The 20,145-nt window shown below is 37.1% G+C and overlaps 1 protein-coding gene across 2 annotated transcripts in view; it reads left to right on the top strand.

The window, feature by feature from the left end:
- ZCCHC7 (zinc finger, CCHC domain containing 7) overlaps positions 1-19,621 on the top strand; it is a 193,023-nt gene extending 173,402 nt beyond the window's left edge. For both annotated transcript variants that reach the window (XM_006758468.2, XM_006758469.2), the window contains exons 7-9: positions 14,782-14,877; positions 16,350-16,467; positions 18,343-19,621. In XM_006758468.2, coding sequence (XP_006758531.1) covers positions 14,782-14,877; positions 16,350-16,467; positions 18,343-18,782 — 654 coding nt within the window. In that variant the 3' untranslated portion in view covers positions 18,783-19,621. The remainder of the gene's footprint in view (positions 1-14,781; positions 14,878-16,349; positions 16,468-18,342) is intronic.
- Positions 19,622-20,145: the final 524 nt, after the last annotated feature.

The following is a 20,145-nucleotide window of genomic DNA, read 5'->3' as shown; positions in this document are numbered from 1 at the left end:
CTGTCATTCCTAGGCTCATTTATATTAAAACTCCTAGGCCAAAATGGCCACCAACAGAGTTTTACAACCAACAGAATTTTTAACTAGTAGAGACTGTAATTTGACATACTTTGGACATTTTGTTCATCTTGATTTTAATCTACTTAAAAAAGTAGCTAGGAGTTTGCTACTTTGGGGCCAAATGTGTTAAGAACCAAAAAGGACAATACATCTTTTATATTTAATTTTGCCCTTGGATTTCTTTGTGTGCATTGCTAAAATGTGTTACAAACTGCTACCTTTTACTTTTAACTAAAAGCTTAAGCAGAAAGGAAGAATTACATTTTAAATGATTCTTTATATATAATGTTTAAATGCCTAGAATTCACACTTCAAAAAGTAAAATACTTGCTGTCAGAGAAATGGGGAGTAAAGTTTCCTTGCCTTCCTTTCTAGCCTAGAAAAGGCTTGTGACCAGAGGTTACTAGCAATTAATAGTAGTCTTACCTGAACTAGTTGAATGCCAGAGTGTATCTTATGGATCATAATTTAAAATATCACTTAGTTTTGCCACTCAAGTTTTTCTCTCCTTCCCTGGAAACATCAGTTTAGAAATGTTTTCTGGGTTCTCACAGGATGGAAATGAGATTTTTACTCTAAATGAGAATGTAACTCTCTAAAGCATCCTATGTCATACCACCCAGTAGGTAGCCCTAAATGTCAGATTTAAATTTAACTTTGGAAACATGTTGTATAGTCCAAAAGAAAGGAATGAGAAAGTATTATTTGATTGTGAGGCTATAGCCACAAAAGTCTTTTTTTCTGAAATTATTGTGATGTAAGATAGGGTGGGTAACAATTTTCTAGTTGCCTAATGCTAAAATGGAGTTTTTTTAATAAGTTAAAATGTGAAATAAAGAGTTTCAAAAAGTCTCCCTCAAGCCAGAATATTTTCTTTTCATGGAAAAAAGAAAACGGGCTCTTAATTAGATAGATGTTGGGAATTCTAAATCTCTTTCTGAGAGCTCGGTGGTTACTTAATAGAACTCCAAAACCCACAAGGATCTATCTCATCTACATGGTAGATATCAAGTGATAGGTCTCAAGGTGTGTGTGTGTGTGTGTGTGTTTAAGAATATAGAACTGGTTACATACTGTATTTTAATATATGAAATAACTCCAAAATAGAATGAGAAGTAGGCTTCACGCTATTTTGGAATTGTTTAAATCAACTTTTTCTTTGTACCATTTTTTGAGGCCCAGCATACTATCCTAAAGTAACACTTACAAATTTACTTTGAAGTTCACTTCACTTTGCCAACTTACTGAAGACATAGGAGTACAGTACTTTTTTTTAAATTACAGTTTTTTCTTCCATATCTGACATCACTATTTCAATGTTTTGATTGTTTAAGTGTTGCTATTGAGATATTACATCTCTGTCAAATTTTCAGAGATTTAATTTTCATCAAAAAATACCCTTAGTATTAAAACACTCTGAGGTGAATGTAATTGTGCTCTGATGAGTAAGACGGCACATGACTATTTTGTTGTACCTCAGGACCATCTTTCGATCATTGTAGTACTACAAAATAAATCAGACTGCTTTATATTTAAAGTTATTGGTGCCTGAATAAAAAGAATTTTCTGAGTAAGCACCGATAAATTATTTTCTAATACTCCATCTGTGATAACCAAGATAGAAAATATATTTGGACAGTGACTAAAATTTTTTAAGATTTTTCAAGTGGACATTTTTTGTGAATACTTTAATATTTATTTACCTGTTCTTAAAGAATTTAGGGTGAACATTTTGCTGGTAATTTTTTTTACCATGTTTTGAATTTAGTGTAAAAGATAATTACCACATTTATAGAGTAGGTCAACTGATTTTTTTAAATCTCTATTTTCAACTGGCATGTTGGACCACATCTTGCCAGAACTTATCGTTCAAAGCAATTGGAAAATGCAATTTCAAAGCAAATGAAACCTGGAATTATCAATCTCAATAAATGAGATTCATTTAAAAATAAATAAATTTGCCAAATCATAAAAAAGCAATTTTCTAAAGCTTCTGTAAAAGGAAGAGAAGAAAGTGAGTGGTGTGGATTATAAATTCATGTTATTTTTCCTCTCACAATGTTTCCTCAGACATTTAAACAATTCGTATACAAACTTATTTTTGAATGGAAGTACAATAAGATTATATAGATTTAGATATAATTTACTTCTATTTTTAGAGAGAACATATTTTCTTTTCAAACAGATTGAGGTGTCATCCCCTTAGAGAAATTCCCAACTTAATTGATTTTCAATATTTTAATGAGGAAATTAATTTGCTTTAAATGGGAAATCAATATGACATATTCTGAGCAGGGTTTTGTTTTTTTCTTTCTTTCTTGAAAAGTATGTAGCATACACAATTTAGAGAACAGTCATTATTATTGTTTGGCCTAGAAGCAGCTGCATTTTTGCCACCTTCTAAATATCTTTAATGTTCTTATCACCCATTGATTTTCCTGATTTCTGTTCATTTTTTAGGTAGTACATGTTGCTCAATAATAAACTAATTGAATATGAGACCTTACTGTAAACAGTAACTTTTTTTCTTCATTTGACCAAAAAAAGTCCCTGTGCTTTTTTATCTGCCCCAGAGGCTGGAGGCAAAGATGATTACATTTAAGACTTAACATGTTTTACTGTATCAGCTTCAAGTTTTACTTCTGTTTTAAAAATTTAAAGAAATACTTGTTGTAGTCTTCATTTTCTTACCTTTAACAAATGTTAGCAGATGTTCCTGATGATGATAAAAAGATGGAAAATTGCATTTGGACTCTTCACTATCCTTTTCTCTGTTCCCTAGTATGTTCAACTTTATAATTATAGTTAGTCATTATAGGGGCAATTTCTTCTTGATACTTAAATTCTGTGGTAATTAAATTCCATTTCTAAGTATTTGTAATTTTAGTATACATAACTTTTAAAAATATTTTCTTCTTAAAAAAGCACATACATTAGTCATATAATTCCAAAGGAAATTACTTTTTTTTTTACTCACAGTTCTACACTTTGAAAGTTTTCCTATTATAACAAAATGAATATAAACGGGTAGTCTGAGAATTTTCAGAATTCATGCAGTTTAACACTGCTCAGTATCTGACTGTATAACAAATTGTACTTTAAAAATCTAGAATGTGGCCTATTCTTTGTCATGTTAACTACACATAACAAGCATAGAAGTATTATGTAGAATAATTTTAGCATATTTGAGTGATTATTTTTAATATGTACTTTGAACAGATGATTCATGCCATTCCTTAAATAAATATATTCCAGATGGTTGAGCTTGTCATAGTCTTTTCTGGACATTTCAGTGGAAGTAGATAAAGTATACTGGACCATTGACATATGTATTAATACATTCCTTTTACTAGCCATTGCATGTGAATGATGTGGTAGATTACAGTAATTCCTAATAGATTTAGGAATCATTTAGATACTGACTGTCATGATCAACCATAACCTTTAAGCGTTTGGGTTAATTATTTGAAGAATCTACAAGAAAAGATTCCTAAAAGAACCCCTGGACTTGTTGACATGAACACTCTCTAAACTAGTCTTATATTTCCTGTTGTGGTATAAACTTCAGTAGTAAACTTAAGTTGAATTAAGTTTATGGTTCTAAAACCTAAATCTTTTAAATGATCCAAAGTTAGTTTTTGTAAAAAGAATTCACATGTGTGAATCAATTGATAATAAAGCTATCCAATTATTTTCATTCCTTTTTTCAAAAATCATCTAGAACTGAATCTATTAAGTAGATTATAAGGTCATCTTTATAATTTTGTAATATATCCATGTCTATAAATACCCATTTTACATTTTTCCTTTATTGTATTTGTAGATTACCCCACATGTCTTTTCAGTTAGGGGAACTAAGTTTTGGATCTTTCCTCAAGTTTGTCCTTAGAAACACATTCCATAAAATGGAGCTAGAGGGGCCTATTTAATTCTGAGGAAATTATTAGGGAATTACCAGCTTTGGAATCAATCAGTTCAAATTGTGGTTCTTTCATTTACTAGCTGTGCAAACCTAGTTAAAACATTTATCTTCTAAATTCTCGGTTTCTTCAGCTGAAAAATGGGGACAGTGCTTTCTAGGGTTATTGTAAGAATGCAATGAGATGATAAACATAAAGTACTTAGCACAGTACCTAGCACAATGCCTGTGTTCAACACCATGTTAGCTCCAATGCTGCAAACTCGTGGACTCCTCACACCTGGAGAGATGGCCTCGTGACTGATAGCCCAAACTGAGATTATTGCAATGTCTTTGCCTAAGATGAGGAGATTCATAACGACCTCTTTACTCTATTTCCTAAAAATGTTTCCTTCTTACAGTTATTGAAATTAAAAAACAAGCATTGTCTTTTGTTAACAAAATTATTTTCCCTCAGTTTTTATTTTCTAATTATTTATACTTGTCTTCTGGTCTAGAAATATAGGTGTGTAACTTTTAACTAAATATAGCAAGCAAATTTTCTTAATTTGATTTGTTTAAAAATCATAAAGACATTTATGAGTAGATCACAAAAAATCTTTAGGCTACTTCCTTTTCTAATGAAAATGACTGTATGAAATGTGTACCATATAAAGATATGACCATATCATTTTGAAAAAAATATTAAGTGAATAAATGTATAATTCTTAAATGGTGACGTCAGTGTCAGCTGAATATAGTTATCTTTCATAAGCTAAATTACATAAATCTTTGCTTCCTTTGTAAATAATAAGAATAATATGAAATTACATAATTCTCATACACAAATACCAATTATAATACTTTCTGCTAGGGGTAGAGGTTTTATGTTAATGAGATGAGGAATGAAACAAAGAACATCAGTTTTTTGCACTTTTGGTAAAACTGCTTCATGCCTTCACATGACTGATGCCAGAAACCAGCCTGATTTCACAGCAGAACATTGAAGTGTACGAGCTTGGTCACTTGTTTTGCAGATTCCTTCCCATATTCTCCGATAAGCCCAGCAAAAAAAGGCAACACAAAACTGAGCACTGTCTCGGTGCATGGGATTTGTATTCTTTCAAAGAGCATTCCTACTTTTTATGTTTTTCTTTATTTTAAGGCAAGCAGGAGCTAAGATGGAGCATATTGTTAAAGCAAGGAATCATCACTTCCCTCCTTTAAACAGGGCCTTACAGCTGTGGAATTCCCTGCCTTTGTGACTAATGGTTAAGAGTATTTTTCAGTAGAATAAGCAGGGCTGGGTGTGGGGAGGGGCAGTTCTATGTGTTGTAAGTCATGTGGAGTCATAGTAAAAATGAAAATCTTGAGGTTTATTATCCCCTGTGTATTAGATAATAAATATAATAAAGCTATGGCTCTATTCCACAATTTTTTCAATGATGATTTACGTACAATTGTATAGATATAGATATAGATATAGATATAGATATAGATGCAGATTTGAGTGTGTTAAAGACTTAATATGGTCAGAAGATGTATATTAATGTGGATTCTATGTTTTATAGTCCACCCCAGTAAACAGTCAGATAAAATATCCATGCATTCACACACGTATGTGTTCTCTCCTGTCCCTTCCCCCCACATCCTGTCTCCATGCCCCCCTCATCCCTCCACCTGCATCCAAGCTTGTGGTCCTTTTCCATCCATGTACTAAAAGGTTCTTTGTAAACCAGGCCATTTGTCCGTCATTGTTTGGGGTCCAAACAGTGGTAAGATACCCTGTCACCGATCCCGCGTGCTATGAATGGCAGCTCCTCTCCGGACAATTGGCGGAGGGGCCGAGAAATATTCCTGAGAGGATTATTTAACCTTTCAATTTAGAGGGCACAAAGCCTGGCTGATTAATGAACTTTCTGATGGGCGCCGATAAGCGGATCTATTTCTTTATTTCCCCTAAAAGTGATTCCTTCTCCTGTCCATATTACTATAATCTTAAACATAAAATGTGGCAAATAGATTAAAAACAGCACTAAAGAGTTTATCTGGCTGGCAAACTGAAGGAGCTAAATTAAAATTGGTAATGACAGCAGTGGCTCAGCCTCATATATGGTTTTTAAATGCACGGTGTATTTTGAAGAGACTTGTTCTCCAGCATGCCTGGTAATGACTGCTTTTGGTGCACAGTCTGGGGCTGGCTTCTGTTATCCCCACCCCGCCCCCCCAAAAAAATGAGTTGTGTTATCTGGATGGCTGCAGACACATACGCATCCCCCTTTCTCACTGCATGGGCAGACAAGGTCGATAGCATTACAAGGTATTTGTGGCAGTGCTTGTTTCAGTTTTCAGAGCTGCCAGTTTCCAGGCGGATTTGAATTACAAAAGAAGAAGCTGGCATGAAAATTGAAAGGTTTTATCGGCTGGTCTGAAGCCTCATAGCACATTGCTTATTTATGCAGTCCATTTGCACCAGGAAATATAAAAAGGAAATACATTTTTAAAATAAGGCCATAAAGACCCAGATATGTTTAAGATGGCAAATAAAATATAGATACCTATAATATCTTTCCAGGAAACGATTTTCACTTAATGTTGCACATTACTTCAGAAGAGCATTTATGTTGCTGTCATAAATTTGTGCGTTTGTGTCACTATGTAGGTAGTCTCTGGGGATTAAGAAGGAAGCCTTTGCTAACTTACTTTAAAATTAAAATAGACAGAGGGATAGCTCTGCAGGTTGAGAGCTACATTGTACATATTTAAATAGGGTGGTAAATTAAACTTAAACTAACATTTTTGCATTCCATGTAAAATTAGCTATGGCCCAGTGACTAAATGCCACTACCTTTGGAGAAAACTGGGATGCTTTTTAAGCCATGAAGATTTAGAACATTCAGGAAGTGAATTACTGTGATCCTTACTGTCTTGCATATGTTCATTGTTCTCTGCTTGCTGAGGTTCTCTTTTGTTGTTGTTGTGTGGTTGTTTTTTTGTAGGGGAAGGACCTCATTTACAAAAAGAGAAATCATAAATTAATAAGTTTAATAACTTCTTTTTATAAAACTTGTGTTTCATTTAGTCTCCAAATATATTATCTCTTAGATGTTGCCTAATGCTTAATGTGGTTAATATATCATCTTTTCACCATTAGGAGTTATACCAACAGTTTACCTCCATTCATATTACTTTAACGTAGTTTTACTACGAAAGATAAACTCATGCAGTCCTTTACACTCTTGGTTACCTAAAATGAAGATATATAAGTATAGGCACACAGTACTGCAAGGCCTTGAATAATTAATAGCCTGACCACTAGTTATTTGCAACCTTCAACCCATTGGTTTGTAAAACTATGAGCACCAGAAGAGGGGTAGAGAGGAAGTTACGTGTATATAGGAAGTACGAAATCAGTAAAGCAACACTCTTTATTCTGCTGCAATTCAAATAAACACTGTTTTAGAATCCATTTTCCCATAAAGCAAATTACTCTCAGTGAAACCATGAGAGATGCAATTTTTTGCAATTTTCAATCTCGCCAGAGTCTGGTACATTTCTCATGTTTTTATGACCTGGACTAATTACTTCATGTAGTGTTTTTTTTTAACAGAGAAAATATCAAAAGCATACACGTCTACAGCATGCTAATGATGTGCTGTACATTTTTTCATGAATTTTCATAAGGATTTTTCTACGTAGAATGTGTGGCTTAATGATGTAATCACCCGATAGACTAGAAAATGCTCCAAAGGAGACGTTCCGGTCTGTTGTGTACATAATACATGTTTCAAAAATCTGCCTAATTAAGGAATTACCCGATGGATTGGTAGTCTGTTGGATACATGTCATCGTTTTTCTTTTAACACAAAAAATATAGGTATGTTATTATATATGGTGTTTTTAGTGGCATTTTTAAGATATAGGGAAAATTAGTAGCGGTATACAATTGAATTTGTTTTTCACTGAGGAAAAATTAAAACTTAAAAAATTCATAAAGGACGCCTTATTTTAAAATAATTTCAAAGCCTTTAGCTTAGAGAAAATTCCTTCCAGTGTTCCTCAAAGGGAAGTAATAGTGTGAATATTTGCCAGAACACTGTGCCAATGGATGGCTTTGACCAAAATCATGGTTGGAATAAGACCTGTTCAGATCTCCAGGTGTGAGGAGCACCTACCCCAGAAAAACACTGAAAAGGAGAGACACGGCATCTTTTGTATCTTTAGTTACATTGGGATCATTTTTGCCTTCTCACAGACTCAGATTTGGTTCCGTTCACTGCAAAACTGCCCAACTTTTAAATTTCTTTTTTTGATTCCTTTAGGCCCCAGATGTGATTTTTCTTGACAGTGTACCAGTTATTTCTGTTGGCATTTATATTGTAAATACTACAAAAGGAAAGGGAAGGCAACCATTCTTTTTGCTCTGTCTACTCTTTATGAAACTACTAAAATACTTAAGACAATCACATATGATCTCTAGAGTAGGTACAAAAAATGATATGTTTAAGTGGGAGGAGGGGTATATTTTTAATTCAAGCTTTTGTTCTGCTTAAATGTCAGATTCATACCATTAGGTCCCATTTTCAACTAATGGGCTTTGACTATGATGGCAAGTTTTTGATTTGGGGTAACATTTTCTTGAGAAATTCTATTTGATTACTTGGGTAGGATTGTTTTTTTAAAATATATGGATATTGAGGAGATGCTTGTACTGTTAGCTTATTGGAAAAACGTTGAAAAAATAAGATTCTCAAGCATGAAAAGCATATGGATTTAAGAGGCGTGAGTACAAATGTGACGTGCAGAAAGACTGGAGCTGAGCTCAGTGCTTTACTCCATGTTACGTTGGTTGCGAATACATTTACATCAAGTGCTTTATAGACTTGCTTTTTAATATATGTTCATATAACACTTTGGATTAATAAATAAAAACATAGTCTAGTCAGTAAGTGTATGCATGATTATAAAAATAAGTACATTTTGTGGTCACGAAAGTAGAAAATTCCCTTTAATTAGTGAAATTGATTGCATATCCTGTATAGTCATGAGCTTCAACAAGATGCAAGTCCTCATTGGATCAAAGTCAGTTTAGATAAGAGCAGCTCAAGGTCACAGAGGGAGATGCCCAGCAGGTTCATTTGCATAAAAAATTACTGTTAGAAATAGGACACTGAGGCAGTGCTGGCGTTTTGATCTCTTGGCCTTTGTCATGGAGATTCCTACTAGTGAAGGGAGTAAGGCCAGTGTCCCAGATAATGATTAACTGTTTTAATGGCATTCATTCATTCATTCCGCACTAACTACTCATGCAGAAAAAAGGGTTATGTAAAATGACATTAGAAGAAAATCATTTGTAATCGGTGCATCGGGCAGCACTTTGAGGAGACATCAGGAGTAAATCCTTGGCGTGGTAGGCTTCTGCTATATCTTCTGATATTTACTGAGTTTACTGGTGCATGAAAAGCTTTCAGCAAGAATAGCAGATGGGATGGGCCTTTCACAGGTAATGCTATCTCCCAGGTTATTACTTCTATATATTGAAAGTAAAGTAATCTCTAAGATATCATCCTACAAATATAGATTATTTAAATGTCTGTAACCAAAAAACAAAAGTGAGAAGAAAAGAAAAAGCTGCTTTCATAAATAGTTCATTTGGTATCCATTAGGTCAAAGTCTTAAGGTAAATTTTTTAAGTTAAAAAAAGTTCTAGTCCAGTTTTCTCAGTAGTTATAGTTTTGGCCCATGGACCGGCAAGGGCTTGTACCTCGTTTGCAGGCTCAATCCCCGGCCCCCATCTGGGGTGCGTGCAGGAGGCAACTAATCAGCGTGTCTCTCTCTCATCGATGTTTCTCTCTCTGTGTCTCTCCCCCTCCTTTCTACTCTCTCTAAAAATCAAGGGAAAAAATATCCTCGGGTGAGGATTAACAAACAAATTTTAAAAGTTCTAAAAAACTACATTTGTTCCCTGCATTTAACTTTTTGTCCACAGTACAAACATGTATGACAGAACCCTGAACTTAGAGCTAATCAGTTGACACATTCTGCTTTAAATTGGACCTTTACTGTTAATTAAAAATGAAGACATGCTCCAAGGCAGAAGTATTTAGTCACAAATTTGTATTTCTAACACTTTAAATAGCTGTAAGATTTTTGTTAGATCATAGTATGAAAACTTGTCCACTGGAAATCATTATTGAGTTTTCAGTATTGTATTCTAATATAGAAATGTTCTCTAATTAGGTAAGATCTAGGCTGATTTCATTCCTATTAAGTCCTAGAACATGATAGTTTATTAAAACGAGAGTATGTAGATAACGTTTGTCATGTCATTTACTAATTAATTATTGTGAAACAGTTTAGAATTTCATAGCACAATATAAATACAGTTGCTATTTTTATTAGTAATAATGGAAGTTTTTAACTAGTGACATTATTCAGATGAATGAACACCCAAATGTTTGCACTTCATCCACGGGCATAAATGAACAGTAAGGCTAAATTTGAGGCCTTTTGAATGAGATTACTTTCAAAATAAAGTAAGTGTCGACATGAAACAAGCTTTCAAAGTCTTGATTAAAAAGGATCTCTTTATCCCTAGTAATTGTAAAACTGAATTCCTAGTCTCTGTATTAGTAATTCCTTCCTGATTCTGCCAGAGTATGTACCACATTCTCAATGTGAAGTAGAGGAGACCCTTAGGAAGCTGTGTTAATTTATTCAGGCATTTTAATATATAAAAGCATAATCTTAGAGGTTGTCTTTAGTGACTAAAATGTATTGGATGCTCACTATGGGTCATGTACTTTACATATGCATTATCCCATTCATTTACTAATATTTACTGTCCTGCCGGTGTTGTTCAGTGGTTGAGCATCCACCCATGAACCAGGGGGTCATGGTTCGATTCCCAGTCAGGGCACGTGCCTGGGTTGCAGGCTTGATCCCCAGTAGGGGGCGTGCAGGAGGCAGCCGATCGATGATTCTCTGTCATCATTGATGTTTCTATCTCCCTCTCCCTCCTTCTCTCTGAAGTCAATAAAAACATTTTTAAAAAATATTTACTGAACTATTATATGCCTGGCCCTGTTCCAAGATCCGGGATACAGCAGTGAACTAAAAACAGACAAATCCCTGTGAGTTGGGGTATAGACCAAACAATCAAGTAAAATATATAATAATCAGATGCAATAAGTGCCATGAAGTTTAAGGAAAAAACTCAATGAAGCAGGATAGGGTGCTCCCATTGGAGAGAGCTGGCTATTTTAAATAGGTGATCAGGAAGGCCTCAGAAAGATGACATTTGAGCCAAGAAATGAAGGAGTTCTCCATGTTTATCTGGCAGATGGAACAGCATTTGGATACTTGTAATTTCCCAGGCTTAGGCAATAAAGTAAAGTCAGAGGAATTTTGGAGTCTTTATTATCTACTTACTCACCAGCTACTTATTGGGCACTAATTATGTACTAAGTCAGGCGTCAGCGAACATTTTCTGTAATAAAGAGCCAGATCGTAAATATTTTAGTTTGGCAGGCCATGTGGTCTCTATCATAACTATGCCCCTGTAGCATGAAAAGCAGCCACAGATAATCTGTAAACAGATGTGCCTGGTTGTGTCCCAATAAAACTTTATTTATAGACACTGAATTTTGAATTTCATGTAATCTTTACATGTTGTGAAATATTTTTTTAGCCATTTAAAAATGTAAAAACTATTCTTCCCTTGTGAGCCATACAAAAACAGGCAATGGGCCAAGTTTGGCCTGCTGCCCATAGTCTGCCAGCACTTATTCTAGACTCTTGGCACAGGAGTGCACAGTGGATCAAGCAAAGATCCCTGCCCTCATGCACCTTACATTCTACCAACAGGGAGGTAGATAATAAACATAATAAATAACCAGTTTAGTACACTAGAAGGTGAAATAGGGAAAAGGTGGGTCAGGAGCACTGTCGCAGTATTAAATAAAGGCGGCCGTTACTCTGAGTGGATGTGATAGGAAGGAACCACTAGAGAGTTGTGTAGTAATGTGACTGTCCCTGTGTTCTATACTACTGAGGAGAAACCAGAACTGCTGTAGAGATATGGTGGCCCCTCCCATGAGGAAGTCCCTGCTCATATCCATAGCAATCAAATTCCATGTCTGGATTCCCTGCTAATTTGGTTCTCACCAGCCTACTTCCTTGCTACTTCCTGATTCATCTTGTTTATTTTTTATTTAAATTTTTATTATTTCTTTAATATATATGTATATTTTTCTTTATTAAGGTATTACGTTATGTGTCCTTATCCCCCTGTTGCCCCCACCCCACCCCCTCATCTTGTTTTTTTGCATAGGATTTGAGCCAGTGGAATCTTTTATTCCAGTGAAACAAAAATAGCATAGGAGGCATTTGTAATGCATTTTGAACACCTTATAAGACATCATCAATAGCAAGTATTTGTGAGTTAAAGAGTAAAGGCAAGAAGGTAAGAAGTGTCCTGACCGGTTTGGCTCCATGGATAGAGCGTCGGCCTGCGGACTCAAGGGTCCCGGGTTCGATTCCGGTCAAGGGCATTTACCTTGGTTGTGGGCACATCCCCAGTAGGAGGTGTGCAGGAGGCAGCTGATCGATGTTTCTGGCTCTCTGTCCCTCTCCCTTCCTCTCTGTAAAAAAAAATCAATAAAAATATTTTTTAAAAGATAGCATATTTACCTTCTCATCAGTGAATCTAGAAATCTTGCCTCAAAGATAAATTGCCATATATTTACACAAATGAACATAAATTTAAAAATTTATAAACAGGTCAGTTTTTCAGAGAACATTTAGTATTTGGGAGTGTGGATTGTTCTTTCTGTGATCGCTTACAGTCTGCTAACAGTTGCCAGCTGGTTACTGAGCACCTACTATTAGCTTCAAACTACCTGCTCATGCCACTTAAGACCCAGCTCCCTTCACCCCGGTTTACACAGCTCTCAGTGATCTGGTTCCATTCTACCTCTAGAGCCTCCTTCTCTGCAGCTCTTCCTTCACCTACTACACTTCCCAGTTTACACATACTTTTCAGATACTGAAATATGCCCACTTTCGTGCTTTGCACTACCTGCTCCCAATGCCTTATGCCTAGAATGCTGTTTCCCCAGTCACCGAATACTTGTTTTTTCTTGTTATACAAATTGACCATTCCAGTGAGAGTTTCCCAAAACTCAATCTCAGTCACCACCGAAGACTCTCATTCATATAACATTTATTACTGTCTGAGTGTGTGTGTGTGTGTGTGTGTGTGTGTGTGTGTGTGTGTGTGTGTGTTGTGTTGGTGGTGGTTTTATTTATCTGTCTTCCACCTGGAGAGCAATGATTTTTGTTTTGCTCACTTCTCAATTACCTAATCTTAGAACACTAACTTGCATGTATTAGGCACACGGTATATTTTAAGCCAGTTAATGAAAGAATGTGTATATATGCTCGTGCCCCGTGCCCAGCAGTGGTGGAGGCATCCTTGGACCATTTGGTTTCCTAAGCTTCATCCTATGTAGACAACCGCCTGGTGGCCATCTCCACCTAGAGACTCAACATCCAAGGCAGACTCCATCGTTTCTCCCCCGACCTTGGCTCCTCTTTTTCTGAATCAGTTGTTGGCACCACTACTCGCCAGTTCACTCAAGATAGAATCCTGGAAAGCATCCTGATTTCTTTTCTTCATTCCCTCTTATCTTTTCAAATTTCAAGTAATACCAGTTTTATTTTCTAAAAGTACCCAAATCTATTCCCTTTTCCTTATTCTTATTCTCTGGTAGTTTGGGCCCTCATCACCTCACCTGTAATTGGCCAACAGCCACTTCATTGGTCTTTCTCCTACATCTAACCTCCTCTTGCTTATAGTCATCCTCCTCAGAGCTACAAGCCAAATGCAATTCTAACTACTCTGCTCCCACACTTAAATCCTTACACATGACACTAGATAAAGCCCAAGCTCCCTAACACGACTTATAAGCCCTCCATTTTTTTTGCCATGCTTTCTCCAGCCTCATTTTCCTTATACCTGGTCATGCATCTTTTGGTTGTTGTTAATCCTCACCAGAGGATATTTTTTCCATTGATGTTTAGAGAGAGTTAAGGGAGGGAGAGAGAGAGAAAAAGAGAGAGATGGAAGCATTTATGTGAAGGTGCCATACCAATTGGTTGCCTCACACATGTACTCCAACCAGGGCTGGAGATGGAGCCTCCAACCCCAGTGTTCGGGCCAGCACTCTAACCACTGAGCACACCAGCCAGGATCTGGCATGTATATTATACTTTGTTGGCAGGTTTGCTCTTTCTTAGTTTCATGCCATTGTTCATGCTGTCCCCTCTACCAAGGATTATCCAGTTGACTTACACCTAATTCTTTGAGAGTAAATTTAAAATTTGTATTTCCAAGAAAGCTTTCCCTAACTGCCTCACCCCATCCAATGGTGGGTCTGTCTTGCCACTCCATTAATACCTGTACATGCTTCTATCACTGTGTTTACATTGTCCTGTCATTATCTATTTATATGCCTGTCATGTTCTACTAGCCTGTTATCCTTTTCTATCTGGGATACCTAATACCCAACACAGTGTTGGATATAATGCTGAATGGAATGAGGTGTGAGGAAGGAGAGGAAAGCACACATTGACATTAAGAATAAAGGAATTGTTATCGCGTTACACACTTTACAGAGTCATCTGAAGGTGGGTCTCTACACTGACTTCTAGAAGACAATATTTCTAAGGACTCTCTTACCTAAAAAGAGTTTTTTTTAGAAAGAATGAGGTTCTAATTTTCTTCTAAGTTTAATAAAACCTTACAAATATTCATGTTGCAGACTAAACCTGGACCACCCAAAAAGCCGAAGACTCCTTCTGGACAATCAGCCTTAATGTATTGCTACAACTGTGGTCAAGAAGGCCATTATGGACATGTAAGTCTGAGTGGCATTTGGGCATAAAGCATTCTGTTGTCAGGAAGCGGTTGATGAAAGATGAACTCAAAAATAATGTAATTCTGAATGCTTACTTTTTTAGAAACTAACATTCTAAAGTGAGATTTAATATAGTTTCAACTAACGTACTTCTCTCATCCCTGCCAATTATGTTCCTAAATGTATGTATGTACCAGCTTGATCAGATGCTTAGAATTACCAATCAAGTATATAATGCCAAAATTATGATAAATTAAGTTAAACTTGATATGGATTTTTCACATACTTTCTTCCTAAGAGGTATTCTAATTTTTCTTCAATGCTTAGCTAAGAAGTATTGAACTCGCATAAATAAATTTTAGGCAAGGTGGCAAAAGACAGAAATGGGAACGTTCCAAAGGGAAACCTCTTTCAAAGAAAAGAAAGATATTTGGTTTCAGGCATGCTGAGTGGATGTATGTCACAGGTCATGACTTTTTGAAAGCCTGCTACATTGGTGTGTTTAGGCCAAGCGTATGGATTTGGGAACTATCAGGCATGGGAAGGTCAGAGTCATGAGAGAGGGAGCTGTCCTACTCTCCCTAGGGTAATGAATGACAGGAGTGACCTGATCTGGAGTGGGGGGAATTGAAGAGATGAGAGGGTTCCGTTGGGGTGTTTCAAAATCACCTAAGACAGCAGTTCTCAACCTGTGGTTCGTGAACAATGAAAATACATCCTGCATATCAGATACTTACATTACGATTCATAACAGTAGCAAAATTACAGTTATGAAGTAGCAACGAAAATAATTTTATGGTGGGGGGTCACCACAACATGAGGAACTGTATTAAAGGGTCGCGGCATTAGGAAGGTTGAGAACCACTGACCTAAGAGCATTTCAAACCGGACACAACCCACCACCACACTGCTCCCCACCATAAGAATCAACTGTTTCCCGCCAGTGAGTATTTGTTAAAATAAGTTTACACACCACTTGTGTGGTAGGAAAAAGAGCACAGAGCTAAGAAGTTACCCCCACATCCAGGGTGTAAATGTGAGGGGGAAGAGAGGGGGGAAAGCACTTGATGAAAGGCTGTTTAAGAGACAAAGAAGCACAGATCTACTACAACACGAGGCCAAATAGAATAAACCCTCCAACAGGTGTGAGGCAGTGCAGTAGGAACCTCTCCTCTTCCTCCCAGCCATTGCTGTCAACTCAGCCTGGGGGGGTGGGTTGGCAGGAAAGATTGAAAAAAGATAAGGTTCTCATAGGTAAAGAAGTAAGAGAGGAAAATCAAGTCTGAAAAAATACTTGATTGGATGTCAGGCTGGGTGATCCTCCCAGTGTCCCAGCAAGACCACAGCCTGCAGCCAAGAATGCGTATCAGTGATGTGGGACTCATCTCTACTCACAGTCATCCATAACCTCGCAAAAAGGTTGTTAGAACAGTATGCCCTTGTGACATCCTAATTTCAAATACAATTTGCAGGAATGTACAGAAAGGCGAATGTTTAACCAGACCTTTCCAACATCTCCATTCATCTACTACTATGATGACAAATACGAAATTCGGGAGCGAGAATACAGAATAAAACGAAAAGTAAAAGGTATGTTGTTAGACTTCTTGCTAGATCAACTTTGCAGTAGTTTCCAAATTTCTATTTTCGCGCTGTTTTTACCTGCTTTGGGGGTCATTGGTTAACACAGAAAATGTTTTTAATTACCATGGAAACTGGAATTTTCTTGATCTCCAGAAATCAAGTACCCACTTCAAAAATCCTATGTTGTGCCCTGGCCGGTGTGGCTCAGTTGGTTGGAGCATCATTGCATACACTGGAAGGTCATGGGCTCAATTCCCAGTTAGGGCACATACCCAGGTTGCAGGTTCCATCCCTAGTTGGGGTACATAACCAAAAACATCTCACATCGATGTTTTTCTCTCTCTTTCTGTCCCTATCCCTTCCTCTCTAAAATACATTTAAAAAAAAAAAAAAATCCTGTGTTGCAATCTGTTCCCAATAAACATTTTTCTAACATAATGATAATTTTAGAAAATGTCCAGAAAGGACTTCTATCCATATATGTAGGCAGAGTTTTAAAGGCTCTTTGAGATTTTTCTGTTTGACTAGTGATTTGTTCCCCGTTTGTGTAGCTCTAGTAATTTTCATAGAAAGACAGGCATCCCTACTGGGTGACTTCCTGGAGCTTCCCCAAAGAAGTCATTTTCTATCGGCCATGAGCTGAGCTCCAGGTCCATAGCCACCCTCTGTGGCTTCTTTATTATGTTGCTATAGCATAAGGTTCTTTCTCATTAAATTATCCTATAACGTCAGCCTGTTTTCTCTACCTCTGTTTTTTCTTGCGATTTACTTCAAGTTGGTTTACCAATTATTTGTCTTGCTTTGGGGACAAACAATTCTTTGTTTTTCAAGTTGACCTATACATTGTTGATTCTTTGGGCCTTTTTTGTTACTCTTTGCCAGATTCTTTTTAAAACATTAAAAAGAAATGCAACAAAATGTCGTCTCTGGATTAAAGGATTCTGTTTTATTTTCTTTATGCTTTTCTTTAGTTCCCAAATTTTCTGTAATGAGTGTTTATAAGTTTTATAATCAGAGAAAAACAATTTAGTTTCCTTTTTAACTGGTTATATTGACAGCTCTGCAGCACAGATTCACTTTGAAGCTTGCTGTGATTCATCGGAATTTTCATTTTATGCCGAAGTCTATAAGTCATTACTTATTTTTTTCTCTATATTCCAAAATTCATTTTTAAATATATTACTTTGCACTTCATTTCATTTGGAGGGGAAGCGCTTCTTTAGTCTCTGAAGATTCTGTTGACATGTTAATTTTCATCCCTTACTATAACCTCATCTCCCACCTACCCTGTCAGAATCACTGCTATCAGATCCTTGTAGTGAGAGCCAAGTCCTAACAAAACATAACATCAGATCTGCACAACTACATACCCAGTCTCCAAGCCAGCGATCTCTGCTCTGGAGGAATAATCTGTCCACTTTGGCATCCACCTCTAACTAAGTACTGTGGCCAGACTTTATCTTCAGGGTGTAATTGAAATATCATATGAGTCTGTCAATAAGACTGTTGCGCATCTCGCTTAACCTTATTATCAAGGGCTGTCCCTTGAATTGGTCAGACATGTCTTTTCTTCAGGAAGCTAGGATGATGACTGCTCTCGCTCGCCCTCATCTGCACTGTTTAACCTAATTAGATTGTATTGAACAGAATGATTATCATTGGACTGCTGGATGTTCACTGTTAGCAATCAGAAATGTATAACCACAGCCATATAGCTCTTAGTGAGAGACTTTTACTTTAGTAAGGGCCCTTGAGAGTGCCCTATTGTTAATGCATTTAAATGTCTGGCTTCCCTCTCTGTTAAGTTATTTACAGACTTAGGAGAGGTCTGCATGGACTATCTTGCTGCAGAATGTGCAAAAATACTTTTATATTTTCCAGAACTCCAGAAAAATGGGGAATTTCCAAGGCAGTTCAAGAGCCCGCATACGAAAGCAGCAAATCAGAGGTCCCACCATGACATGAAGAAGAGCCACGCCTCAAGGAGAAACACAAGGTGGCCTCAAGAAAAGAAAGAAACCCAAAAAGAAACAGTGAGCAGGAACAACAGGGAGCGTGAAAAGCACAGGAAGGCCGACAGATGTCGTGACGTGGACGAGGACTTTCCCAGAGGCCCCAGAACCCACTCTTCCCTTGGCACCTTCAAAACCCAGAAGCCTCACAAGTCCTTTCACCACTCACCCCAGCACAAGCCGGGAGAAGACAGGCTGCCCAGAGAGGGCAGGCGGGGCAAGCACAAGAAGAAGGAGCGCCGGGCGGAGGAGGAGGACGATGATAACTTGTTTCTCATTAAGCAGAGGAAAAAAAAGTCCAGACTGTGAGGCAGCTGCCGGTTTGGCTCCCCAGCATTTGTCTGCTCTTCGTGTCTACAACATTCTGCCAGTCTTTTTACTAATTAAAGTGAATTTTGCTTTGTTGTTTTGTTTAATCTCAGCCATACCCTAGAGCTACTGAATGAAGACCTTGCAAATCTGTTCTCTGTGTCCAGCAGGTTGCTAGGCGGGAAAATAAAAATAAACTCGGACTTCCCCTGATCCAGCTGATTTTTACTCAGAATCCTACAGATTGGAAGAATTAATCTTTACAAGAGAATTTTTAAAAATACTTTGAAAAAATTAAAGCTCATCAAATGTAATTCATCTTCAATGTGCATATGTAAATTAAGTCCTTACAGGAAGAGAAATCAACGCTAACATGAAAAATTCATAGATCTTTTTCATCATTACCCTTTTTCTAACATTGGAAAGGATAATAGTTATAAATCTAAGCTTTACTGGCTTCTGAAGCCGGGGTCAAAATCTTCCTTTGGTCAGAGCATCAGGGATGAACAATGAAGGCATCGTCACTGAAGCCCTGGAGAAGCAGGGAAGTGGGCTGTTGGGAAATACAGGCAAGGAATCCATCCAGTGTGAATGTCCCAGGACAGATCTCCTGAAACAAGTGAAAAAGAGTCCTCAAAACTGTTTCAACCATTTCTACAGCCACACGTCCAGAACACTGTCACAGCTATATAGAGATGAATACTGCCCAACTTTTAAAAATTGTTTTGTTTTCATGGGTTTTTTAACTGTATAGCTATACAGAAATTTTTGTACTTATGAGCTTTTGTACTTAACAAGGCCTAATGTTAGAATTGGAAAAATAAAATGTCTGAAATAGAGTAAATAAATGTGTCTGATGTGTAAAAAGCCAATGAGAGTTTGGGCGACAAAGGGCATACTTGGGTTGGACAAGTGACTAACGTTATAAAATCTCCAGTAACTAGGGTTGGTGTGCCCTTGTTGCCCAAGCACTAACTCTGTGCCAGAATAAAACAAGGTACACTAAGACAGTTTTATAATGTTAGATTCTTAAGTTCGTCTTTGTGAACTACACAAACTGCCAAATATCCGCTCTCTTGTCTTTCTGGGGGAAACTCTCTCCTCCCAAGTCAGCTCCCATGTAAATTGTAGGCCCACAGTCTTCCATCCTCACCTGCCCTGTGGCTGCTCAGCTTGCTGCTAAGTGTAAGGGTTCATTGTGTGTTGGCGTGTGGCGTCCTCACATCAACTGGGAATGTTTTGACCCTAAGATAGGTGACCAGAGACAACACCCTGCGGAAAGTGCCAGCGGCTCCATGGCGTGGTGTGCCGTGAGCAAACAGGCATTATTCCTCAGAAGGACCAGAACGAGCAGTGTGCCTGG

This window comes from Myotis davidii, unplaced genomic scaffold, assembly GCF_000327345.1.
Source record: "Myotis davidii unplaced genomic scaffold, ASM32734v1 scaffold534, whole genome shotgun sequence".
Taxonomy (NCBI): domain Eukaryota; kingdom Metazoa; phylum Chordata; class Mammalia; order Chiroptera; family Vespertilionidae; genus Myotis; species Myotis davidii.
Note: the sequence above shows the minus strand (reverse complement) of the source record. Positions and strands in the feature narration are given on the sequence as shown.